This window comes from Ipomoea triloba, chromosome 14, assembly GCF_003576645.1.
Source record: "Ipomoea triloba cultivar NCNSP0323 chromosome 14, ASM357664v1".
NCBI lineage: Eukaryota > Viridiplantae > Streptophyta > Magnoliopsida > Solanales > Convolvulaceae > Ipomoea > Ipomoea triloba.
Window position 1 is genome coordinate 21,729,079 of NC_044929.1, and position 12,170 is coordinate 21,741,248.

General features: G+C 34.9%; 3 protein-coding genes across 4 annotated transcripts in view; all 3 read left to right on the forward strand.

The window, feature by feature from the left end:
* Positions 1-39: 39 nt before the first annotated feature.
* On the forward strand, positions 40-4,926 carry LOC116004106. Its single transcript, XM_031244040.1, has 8 exons — positions 40-322; positions 414-573; positions 3,200-3,381; positions 3,549-3,723; positions 3,813-3,988; positions 4,077-4,199; positions 4,301-4,407; positions 4,611-4,926. The coding sequence occupies exons 1-8, from the start codon at positions 40-42 to the stop codon at positions 4,722-4,724; spliced, it is 1,320 nt and encodes a 439-aa protein (XP_031099900.1). The 3' UTR covers positions 4,725-4,926.
* Positions 4,927-7,332: 2,406 nt separating this feature from the next.
* Positions 7,333-10,398, forward strand: LOC116004107. The gene is made up of 9 exons (XM_031244041.1): positions 7,333-7,466; positions 7,616-7,691; positions 7,784-7,981; positions 8,871-9,052; positions 9,146-9,320; positions 9,409-9,630; positions 9,662-9,813; positions 9,939-10,039; positions 10,166-10,398. Exons 1-9 carry the CDS (start codon positions 7,424-7,426, stop codon positions 10,235-10,237), a joined length of 1,221 nt encoding a protein of 406 aa, XP_031099901.1. The 5' UTR covers positions 7,333-7,423; the 3' UTR covers positions 10,238-10,398.
* A 1,355-nt stretch (positions 10,399-11,753) lies between these two features.
* Positions 11,754-12,170, forward strand: part of LOC116004379 — a 3,862-nt gene continuing 3,445 nt past the window's right edge. For both annotated transcript variants that reach the window (XM_031244409.1, XM_031244410.1), the window contains exon 1: positions 11,754-11,993. In XM_031244409.1, the coding sequence (XP_031100269.1) occupies positions 11,945-11,993 (49 nt within the window). In that variant the 5' untranslated portion in view covers positions 11,754-11,944. The remainder of the gene's footprint in view (positions 11,994-12,170) is intronic.

Below are 12,170 nucleotides of genomic sequence, written 5' to 3' on the forward strand. Positions count from 1 at the left end.
GATTTCTATTTGAGGACCGGAGTTTAGTGGTCCACATTGATGCAAACTCTATCGGAACGGGCCGCGGCCGAAGATTGCGGCCAACATTATTTCCTGTTCACCGCCATTGAAACCACTGAGAAAGAAAAGGTAGAGGAAACGGGGAAGCAGCTACAAAGCTTCGCCGCCCAGTTCAACTTGCCCTTCTCGTTCAACGTCCTCTACATACCAGACCTTAAGCACTTAAAAGCAGAGCAAGTGGAGATAAAGGCAGACGAAGCCGTAGTTATCCACGCCTCCTTCGCTCTTCGCGCAATGATTTCCAAACTGTTGGAGCTGGAAAGTGTGATGAGAGCCATCACGAGGCTGAATCCCTGCGTGATGGTGGTCCAAGAAATGGAAGCCAATCTCAACTCTCCCTCATTCGTGCACAGATTCATCGACGCACTACACAATGCGGAGCGACGATCAACATCGGGCGAGCATCGAAGCCGGGTCGGTCCTCGACGGGATCCGTAACATTGTGGCGGCGGAAGGGCGGGAAAGGGTGACGAGAAGCGTGAGCTTGCAGGTTTGGAGAGACTTCTTTGGAAGGTTTGGGCTTGAAGGTGGAGATTGAAGTGACTTTTATGCCCTCAACTTGGACGCCCACTTAACACCACAATAGATGGAGGATCACATCGGTCAAAAATTCAATACTTGAGGATTTAATCGGCCAAAAAGGAAAGTCGATGACCAATTCGATACTTTCGCTATAGTCGAGGGACCAAAACAGTAATTAACTCAATTAAATAAGAGAAATAATTTCATTAGTTATATTGTCTTTATTTTCTCTCATGCAAAGATTCTTTACATTCAAATTTATTAATTAATATTCATTACATTGTCCATTATCTTATGTTTACAATGTCTTGTAATTAAATATCAAAGTTATAGAATGTTATATATTTATTTACCAACTATTTTATTAATACTATGAAAAAAAATTTTAAAATAATTTGAAGCTAATTATATTAACTACTTGGGGATTGATTGACAAAGAGAGTACTCAAATAACCCAACAAATTGAAGCGGAATCGCTCTATTTTACTCTTATTGAATTAAATAAATTAGTAGTTACACCAAAAAATGATACATATGTATTTCTTTAATACCATGAAAAAAAATAAAAAAAATAGTTTGAAACCAATCATATTAACTACTTGGGGATTTGTTGACAATGAAAGTACTGAAATAACCCATTACCCAGCAAATTGAAGCGAGAAACTACCTTTTAATATTTTTGGAATATATAATATTTTAAAATTTTAAATTTTTATTAATTTATTTAATCTTTCTTCTTAAACTAGAGATTTCTTTATCCACAATAACTCATTCAACAATAATGGTTGAACCAAATGAACTACAAGTAGAACATCTAAAAGAAAGTCCATAGCTCTTATATCATAATCTCATTGTATGACGTTGTTGCTACCAACAATAACCGAATTGCAAATAACACACTACCAACAAAAAGGAAGAGAACAAATAGTAAAGATGAAGACAATGACAATGTTACAAGAGAATTAAGAACGCTTAGAAAAATTCAAATGAAAAGTAGTATTTATTTAGATTGTCATTTTTAGACCAAATATTTAGATTATCGATTTTACAAGGTTGCAAACATTTATTTTAGTAATAATTATAATGAATTTTCTATATTATGTTGGATTCATATACTTTGAGTTCGATATTTAAATAAAAAAATTCGACATTCACTTACCCATATATAAACTTCTCATATATAATCTTGCATTGATATACTTTCAAATATTTATTTAAATATAAACATTGGGCATTAACCCATACGCGGAATGCGCGTATAAAACTAGTGTTAAAATACACACCATTCAATGTATTAAAATGCACCAGACGACGTATTAAAACACACCATTCCACAACACAGTTACACATCATTCTACGTATAAAAATGCACCAATGGATAGATTAAAACACACCATTCTACAACACAGTTAATGCACCAACATACGTAATAAAACGCACCACAACATGTATTCAAACGCACCACACTATGTACTAAAATGCACCATTCCAATTCATGTAATATAAATACTGAAATTACCATAATAACCCCACTTAAACATACTCGAATTTCAGTAAGATTAATGAAATTGGACGGTGCTGATCAGGCCGCATGACCGCACCGGAGCTCGCCGCCACATTTGAACCAAAATCTATATATATATATATATATATATATATATATATATATATATATAGTGAGTAATTTCACAATTCTTATAGTAGCTTGATAGAATACACACTTTTAAGTTGAAGGTTGTGGGATCGAATCATAAAGGAGGGAGTGTCGTAGATATAGAAAAAGAGGAAGGGGAGTAGGGGACCACTACCATTATATCTTTCGAGGGGACCATTACCATCATTATATTTCCCTCTATCGTCTTGAATGCCGAATTATTTGGTGTCATTTTTATTACCGAATTATATGACATAAATAAATAATATTATTTACTTTTGAAAATAATAAAATAATTGTTCACATTAATAAATTTTGAACTACATTTACTCCCATACTTCTAATACGTTTTGAGAGGGAAAAAGGATAGAAATAGGATTTCTATACAAATAGTTAACTTAAAGGTGAATTATTTGCAGGTGCTCTAAGGACTACAAAATTGGACTTCATCAATAGGAACTAAAGAATTTGTAGTTGACTTGGTAACCAAGGTTAAATGTTGGACTCCCCGTGAGAACGGCCTATTAGCCTTCTTAGTTTGAGTCAATTAGCCCTATTGGTTGAGCCAGTTAGTGACGGGACCTCATTGTGGTCCTTGCTGTGACACAAGGGTCACAAGGCGGGTTTACTTAGTGTCCACCCGGGTAGTGGCTGCGGATTTTTCCTCGACTTGTTATTTGATGAATTGGTGTTAGATGCTGCTTGTCTCAAGGCTCCCTTGAGTTTGAGATTCTTGAGCTTTTGTTGCTGTGAAAAAAATTAGGAAAAATTATATATATAACTTTGCCTAAAAATGATTAAAGGTGCTTTTTAGTCAGCATAATGTGCAGTAGATGAATGCATTACTAGGAATAAGAAACCAGAGAAAAATCCTTATTAGGCAACTAAATATTGTTGTTTAGGATTAATTCAGCTAGAAACTCTTAAGTGAAGTTAACACATACCCTCTTTAATTTGCTGCAGCTATACTCCTGGATCATGGACTGAATTAGTTGGCGGTACAAACTTACGTGACTATAAAGTTCCAAAAACGACAATCATCTTGTTGATTGGTACAAAAGGTTGTGGTAAAAGCAGTCTAGTGAACAAGATTTCAGATGTTTTTGAGTCCGAAAGGTTTACACCACAAAGAGCACGAGTGTCGCATATGTCTTTTTGTCTTATATGTTTTTTAGCTGTCTGTAATTCGCAGTCATGTTTATTTATTCTATTGTGTACTAGGAATAACATATATGAAGCCGGTAGAACTATTATCTTTCGAATTCTAGATAATTTGATAAGTTTTATAAACACATTGATTTTCACTTTTCAGTTAATCCTTCTGTTGGAGGTTGTACCTGTTTTGCCCACGGGTACAAGATCCCGAGCTCTGCAAAATCTTTCTGTGTATATGATGCGCAGAGTTTGTCTTACAATCAGTCTGAAAATGAGAACATGCTGAAACATTGGATGACAAATGGAGTTTGTCATGAGGAATCTTTTATATGGTGTGGTTACTGAAACATTATGGTGGATTTGGACTTGAATTGCTTGTTTCTAGTTAATTTCTTCACTTGTTGTTTGCTGATAACTTTAGGTGCCATGCTCAGAAGGCATACTACTTACCCATCGTGGCTCGACCCATCAACTTTGTGGTGTTTGTTGTCAATGCTGTTTCTGTTCTTGAATCAATGGAGGGCAGAGATGAAACAGAGAAACGCTATACTCGAGTCGTTTCTAAAGCATTCAATAGCCCGTTGCTATCGTTCAAAGGTATTAATTTTAGTTTATCGCCGTTTTTGTAGCTTTGCGTGTGTTATTATACCATTAGTACACGATTTGTGTTGTCGTTGTTTCTCAGATGACAGGCCTGTAGTTGTGGTTACACATGGTGATTTACTCTCGGTTTCTGAGCGTGTTCGTGTGCGTGTTCACTCGGGGGACCTTTTGGGAATCCATCCAAAGAACCAGATTTTTGATATCCCAGCATGAAAATTAAAACTTGAAATCTTCTCCCATCCAATTCATTATTATTCAGACATTATATTTTTCTTGTTTACATGTTTAAACTTTGTTGTTGATGTGCAGAAAGCAATGATTGTGCAACTAAACTGGCAATTCTTGATATGCTACACTATTGCCTCGACCACGCTGATCAGAATCTACCCTTGAAAGGTTTATTCCCGAGTCTGGTAAGAATTAAGACCATTATTGAATCTTTCTTACATATAAGTTTTCACCACAGATTACAGATCCTATATATATATATATATATATATATATATATATATATATATATATATATATATGATACCAATTCCACATTAGTTGCTACCTTTAATTTTATTATATTATTGCATTGCATTTAACTGTGTATGTACATAAAAAGTTTTAGTTTTTGCAGCATATATCCCTTCTGTGGCTGATGGCTTTGCTGCTGTGGTTGTATGCATTGATGCGTGTATATATATACCTGGATAGGATCCTGCGAGAACACATACTCAAATGAATTGAATGCCTTGGCTTTTTCTTATGGAAACTAAGAATGTTTTTGAGTTTCATATATATATAAATGCTAGAATAAAAAGCAGTTTTGTCTGTCTTCCTAGTATTATTCTAGTTTAGTAGCCGATCGAGTAGAGTTACCTACATAGACAGTTCAATTAATTCTTAAATGATAGATTGTAGACAACTTCAGCTAGCTCTAACTAGCTCTCAATTTGATTTTCTATTGATCCTTTTAAATTAAAGCAACATTATTAATCCCCGCAACCCTCAATCAATACATCTTTTTCTTAGGTAATTGCAAATCTATCATATTTTTACATATTTATCCTTTTTTGGAGTCAATTTAAAAGTCTTTTATAAATATAAGAAATTTGTCTATCTCATTATATTACGAAAGATTGCAATACTTATAAATATAATGACCACGGTCCATTATATAACGATTGACCTTCAGTGTACTAGGCCTATTAATCCAATCCATTTGGGGCTATGACATCAATATCAATTACTTATAAATTGAATGTGACAAATTTGATTTTTACTTTTTAAAATTTCAAAAAGTTGTTGAAAGGATAAGTTATTGAAATGGTCTCTCGACTATATTAAATTTACTATTTTAGTTCTCAACTTTTAATTTTGTTCAGTAACACAAACTATCACATTTGCACACATTTTAATTCTTCAAAAGACTAAAATAGGTATACATGCATTTTGAATGAAAGACTAAACTCGATACAAATTTGATAATTAAAGTATTACCTAACAAAATTAAAATTCGAGAATCAAAATGATGAGACAACTATAGTTGAGAGGTCATTTCAATAACTTACTCCCTTTAAATTAAAAATTATGATAATAATATTTTGTCTAACTATAAAATTTTTTTGGTAAGCCAACTAGTAATTACCCACCAATTAACCACACGTCAAAAAGGTAATTGCATTTTTAAGCTCTAGGGAGGTGTTTGGTTCAAGTTATATAACACAATCAAGGGGATGTGAGCTTAGGAATATCATATTCTCATGTTTGGTTCAAGTTATCTTATTACTTTCTCAAAGGAATATAACTTTCCCCCTAGGAATGCATGCAACATGCTCTCCACATAGGATTTTTTGAAGGGAATGTGCATCTCTTAGGTATTATGAGATTCCCATGCATATTTATATACTATTTTTGCCATTTAATTATAATTATTATGAAATATATATTTTATGTCGTATTATTATTTATATCATATTTAATTATTTTTGTAATTATATATATTATTTTATTTCTTATATGTCATGTTAACTTATAAAGTAAAGAGTAATTTTTATTTTTATTTTTGAAAACCAAGACAATCAATTAACTGAAATAATCAAGAATAGAGTTAGTTGATTAGATCGGAAACTAACTGCTTTAGCAAGCACATGAGCAGGCTGGTTTGTCGTCCGTGGAATATAACGAAAAACACATAGTAAAAAAATTGCCAAGCAACTTACATGAGTAAACTAACGAACGAAAATAAGAACGATCAATCGTACTGCATGTATAAAGCTCCTAGCCAACATGCAAAATCAGCATGTGTCACAACTTCAACATGATAACCAGCCAACCGCCACACCTCCCTAGCATTTCTACAGGTACACAGTGCATGCATGCATAGTGTGTTCAACCTCACCCCCACAAATAGTGCATTCAGTAGTTATGTTTACCCTCTTTAAAACTAGATTACTTTTCACAGGCAATATCCCTCTCAAAATCCCTCCAAATGAAAACCTTCCATCTATGGGGGGTCTTGAGTGCCCAAATTAAATTCCAGTTGGTAAATGATGTAGGTTGTGGTGATGCCTCTAATTGTGGTGGTGCCTCTAACCCCATAAGATATCTATACCCAAACTTACGGAATAATCGCCACTTGGGTCCAATAGTAAATATCCCATAACCCGGACTGATTGGTATTTTTCTAAAGTAATTTTGTTTCTCAAGTTCAAACTCCTAAATAATTATTTTTAAATCATGTACTTATATATGTTATAATTGTCTTATTTATTTATTTTAATTTTGAACTTATAAAATACATAAACATATGTTAAAGATATTAAAGTATAAAAAATATTATAGGGAGTAACTGAAAAGATAATCTCTAAACTAAATAAATATATTTGGTGTAGGGGTTATCTTTTATGTTACTCCTTATAATAATATAAAATCTAACATTCTCTAGGATAATCTAATAAGGTAGCGTGAACCAAACACCCTAAGAATTTTTATTTTTTTTTAGTACTACTGGCTCTTTTACAATGTAGTATCTGTTCATAACTATTTTCTCAACCTACTGAAGCACAAAGAGTCAACAGTTGTATCCACTGAGGCTCGAACCCACTCCCATCATCCATGTGGGGAACCCACTCCCATCATCCATACATGTGGGAGTGTTAACCGGAACACCATATGCCACTAGATCCACCCTGAGCTCTTTGGCAAACACCCTAAGAATTTTGATTAACATAAAAGAGATTTGTGTCTATCTCTTCCACAATCTATGGTATAATAGTTTGTATTTGAGTTGGTAAATATGACTATTAAAAAAAAAAAGATAATGCAAACAACGGTGACGTGATATTCACGGGTTATAGCGTATAATAAGATCGTAAAATTCCATACACGACTGCGATCACACTTCTCAGTGTCCAGCTCTCGACGGTGTAAACGCTAATCATGGGAGGCGATAGAAACTCGCATTTTCTTTCTGACGATTCTGGTCGGTTTGCTCTTCCATTTCCTTCTTTACCGTCTCCATTCCATGCTTAATCTACTGAAAATTCAGATAATGCGTAAGACTGTAAGAGAGTGTGTTGTGTGGGATTTCGGAAAATCTGATAAAGATTAGATTTTTTTTTACCCTTTCAGAAGAATCGACAATACTCGGCGGCGAAGAAGAGGAAGATTTCTCTGTGCGATCACCCGCCTCATCCATTCTCTCCGGGTACTGTTTAAAATTTTGATTGCTTGAGAGAAATATTGTGGGAATTAGTCTGTTTTCGCAGAAGTTAATTGTGGTTTGAACTGGTTTTGTAGTGACGGTGGAGTGGATTGTGAGAGTGGAGTTGATGAGGTTGAAGGATTTGAGAAGGTTGGGCGTCCAATTTCTTATCACAAGTCTGAGGCTAGCCTGAAGCGGGCACGCAATGTATATAGGGAGGTTTTGAGGAGCTATGACGATGAACTGAAGGACCAAGCAGTGGCCCTAGAGTATGCAAAACGCAAAATCTTGGGGTATTCTACTCATTCTACCATTTCATTTCTTCACATCACTTTAATTTGCAGGTGCTCTAAGGACTAAAAAGAATTGGACTTCATCAATAAGGAACTAATGAATTTGTAGTTGAGTTACATGTTCGACTCTCAACGAGAATGACTGATGGGCCTTCTTGGTTTGAGCGAGTTGTCTATGACCCTGTTTGGTAATGGATGTTCTGATTGGGTTAGAGGGTATATATAATGATAACATTAGCGGGTTGTAGAGGAATGTTTGGTAAAATGGCTGTTAGCGGATTGAGTTAGAGGGTATAATGATAACATTGGCTGTTTGATATAATTTCTTTTCTCAAAAAGCTAATTGAAAAAACTTTTTGAATTTTAGCATTTTAGAGTTACAAAAAATTGATTAACCAAATACTTATATTGATTTTTTAACTAAGTCAAACAACTAATAGTAGTTAAGTCAAAACTGATTGATAGGTTAACTATTACTATTTTACCAAACAGGGCCTATGAGACCTCATTGTGATTGTCTTTCGCCGGTTAGGGTCACAAGGCAGGTTGCACACCTTTTGGCAGTAGCTGGTTTCCCTTGTCACTCAAAAAAACAAACAAAAAGAATTTGTAGTTGTTGCTGGTGGACTTGTTATTTGATGTCTAAAGTCACAAAGCTGGTTGCACACCATGAGTTTGAGATTCTTGAGCTTTTGTTGCTGTGAAAAATTGATGAAAGGAATAAGCTTTTTAGTCAAAATAATGTGCAGTAGATGAATGCATTACTAGGAATAAGAAACCATAGAAAAATCCTACTAAATATTGGAATTATATATATATGTATATATTAATATATATAGTTTAGGATTCAGTTAGAAGCTTAAGTCAACACATACCCTCTTTGCTGCAGCTATACTCCTGGATCATGGACTGAAGCAGCTGGTGGTACAAACTTACGTGACTATAAAGTTCCAAAAACGACAACCATCTTGTTGATTGGCACAAAAGGTTCTGGTAAAAGCAGTCTAGTTAACAAGATTTCAGATTTTTTTGATTCCGAAAGGTTTACACCACAAAGGGCACAAGTGTCGTGTATGTCTTTTTCTCTTATATGTTTTTAGTTTTCTTTTGAATTCTAGATAATTTGATTAGTCAGGCTTTATAAAAAAAAACATTGATTTTCAGTTAATCCTTCTATTGGAGGTGGTACCATTTTCGCCCACGAATACAAGATCCCGAAGTGTGCAAAATCTTTCTGTCTATATGATACGCGGAGTTTGTCTGACAATCACTCTGAAAATGAATGCTTGCTGAAACGTTGGATGACAAATGGAGTTTGTCATGGAGAACTTGTTATGAGGTGTGGTTACTGACACATATATATGGTGGATTTGGATTTCCTTGTTTGTAGTTTCTTCACTTGTTTGCTGATAACGTTAGCATATCAGGGATTCTGATAATGTGGCCGGTTCAACGACTAGAATGAAGTACTCACCCGCCGTGGCTCGACCCATCAACTTTGTGGTGTTTGTTGTCAATGCTGTTTCTGTTCTTGAATCAATGGAAGGCAGAGATGAAACAGAGAAACGCTATACTCAAGTCGTTTCTAAAGCATTCAATCGCCCGTTCCTGTCATTCAAAAGTATTAATTTTAATTTACCACCGTTTATGTAGCTTTGTGTGTGTTATTATACCATTAGTACACGATTTGTGTTGTTGTTTCTCAGATGACAAGCCCGTAGTTGTGGTTACACATGGTGATTTACTCTCGGTTTCTGACCGTGTTCGTGTACGTGTTCACTTGGGGGACCTTCTGGGAATCCATCCAAAGAACCAGATTTTTGATATCCCTGGTGGGTGGGCTCGACCAATTCATGAAAAATAATAAAAAGTTGAAATCTTCCCCATCCCATCCAATTCATTATTATTCAGACAATTTTTCTTGTTTACATGTTTAAACTTTGTTGTTGATGTGCAGAAAGCAATGATTGTGCAACTAAACTGGCAATTCTTGATATGCTACACTATTGCCTTGACCATGCCGATAAAAATCTACCCTTCAAAGGTTGCTCGAGTCTGGTAAGAATTAAGACCATTATTGAGTCTTACATTCATACACAAGTTTTCGCCACAGATTACATAAAAATATAATATAGACGTGTGGCAAAGCCGATTATATCGTTGACAAGTAGGTAGTTTTTGCAGTTTATACAGCTGCTGCCGATGATGATAGCTATGCTGGTGATGTTTCATTATCTTTTCGTGGTTGTATCCTAGTTGAATAAGCTATGTCAATATCCCTGGATCCTGGAAGAACACACACTCAAATGTATGCATTTTCTTATGGAAACTGAGAATGTTTTTGAGCTTCATATATAGATGCTAGAATAAAAAGCAGTTCTTGTCTTCTAGTCTTCTAGTTTAGTATAGTAGCCGAGTGGATGACCTACTTGGACAGTTCAATTAGTCTTCTAGTCTTCTAGTTTAGTATAGTAGACTCGGACAGTTCAATTAGTTCTTAAATGTAGCTGAGTTGAGTGACCTGCTCGGATAGTTCAGTTAGTTCTTAAATGATGGATTGTTTTGTGTGCAAGTTTATTAGCTGAGTGAATCCACTGCCATTGACAAGATGGTGACAACCTCAGCTACCTAGCTCTTAATTAGTTAATTTGATTTTCCATTCATTGGTCATTTTAAAGCAACATTATTAATCGAGTAATTCCATATGTACTCACATTCTATACTTTCATTTTCTACTCTTTATGATGTGACATCTTTGATTGCTTAATATAACAGTGGTCATGATCTTTATCCATTCTTTTTTCTTTTCCTCCAATAAAATTTGAACACTTAATAGAGGAGATCGGGTTTTTGGAGTCCAAGTAGTAAAGGATTTGATGCCGGCCGAAATCATGATTAAAGTACAAGTACAACGATTTCAGATTTATGAAGATATGAGTTCTATTACATGTACTCTCAAATTATATGTTCACCAATAATAACCAAACAAACAACATAAGGATTTTCAAAAGAAGAACATCCTTTGCAGCCCTAGTTTAGTTATCAACTATCAATTGGGATGAAGGTTTGAGAAACTGTGTTTGTATATTCAATATTACGTAAGGAATTACAGAAGCATACTGAAGGGATTAATACTCTGTACAAAGAGTCCTATACAAACATAATAAGGTAACTAGAGTCCATAAGCAAATATATTACTAATACACCCCCTCAATGGGATGAAGGTTTGAGAAACTGTGTTTGTATATTCAATATTACGTAAGGAATTACAGAAGCATACTGAAGGGATTAATACTCTGTACAAAGAGTCCTATACAAACATAATAAGGTAACTAGAGTCCATAAGCAAATATATTACTAATACACCCCCTCAAATAGACGGTGGGCAAGGAAGCCTAGCTTGACACGCAACTCTGCAAAACCTAGCTTGACACGCAACTCTGCAAAATCGGTAGAGGCTTGGTAAAGATAACAGCTACCTGATCTTAGTGGAGAGAAAATGGTAATTGATCTCAACGTGCTTCGTCCGAGCATGAACAAAGGATTGGCGCACAGATAAGTTGCACCATTGTCACACCAGAACACAGGAGTAGAAGTGAGAGAAAGCCCGAGCTCACGTATATTTTATTTAACCATATTTTTTATCAACTTAACCTCAAAAGTCCTATTTCAAAAGAATAATAATAAATAAATAAAAACTCAAAGTCCACTTTCTATGGAGATGGTAATTTGAGTTTGAGTTAGTCAATATGACTATAAAAAGGGAGGGGGGATGCTTATGGATAAAGCAAACAACGGTGGTGACGTCATTCAAGGTTAGCGTAGAAGACGATCGTAAATTTCCATTTCCATACACCACTGCATTCTTCTCAGTGTCATGCGACGGTGTAAACGCTAGTCGTTGAGAAATTCCGGCTGGAGATATCACCTATTCATTCCATATCAATCTTTTCCGGCGAAGCCATGGGCGGCGATACAAACTCGCCTTTTCTTACTTACACTCACGATTCTGGTCGGTTTGCTCTCACTTAATCACTTCCCTTCTTTACACTCACCATTGAATGCTTAATCTATTCAAAATTCAGACGCGTAAGACTGTAACAGAGAGTGTGTTTGTGTGGGATTTCAGAAAAAAAAAAAAAAAAAAAAAAAAAAAAAAACTGATATCAGTTTTTTTTTTTTTTTTTTG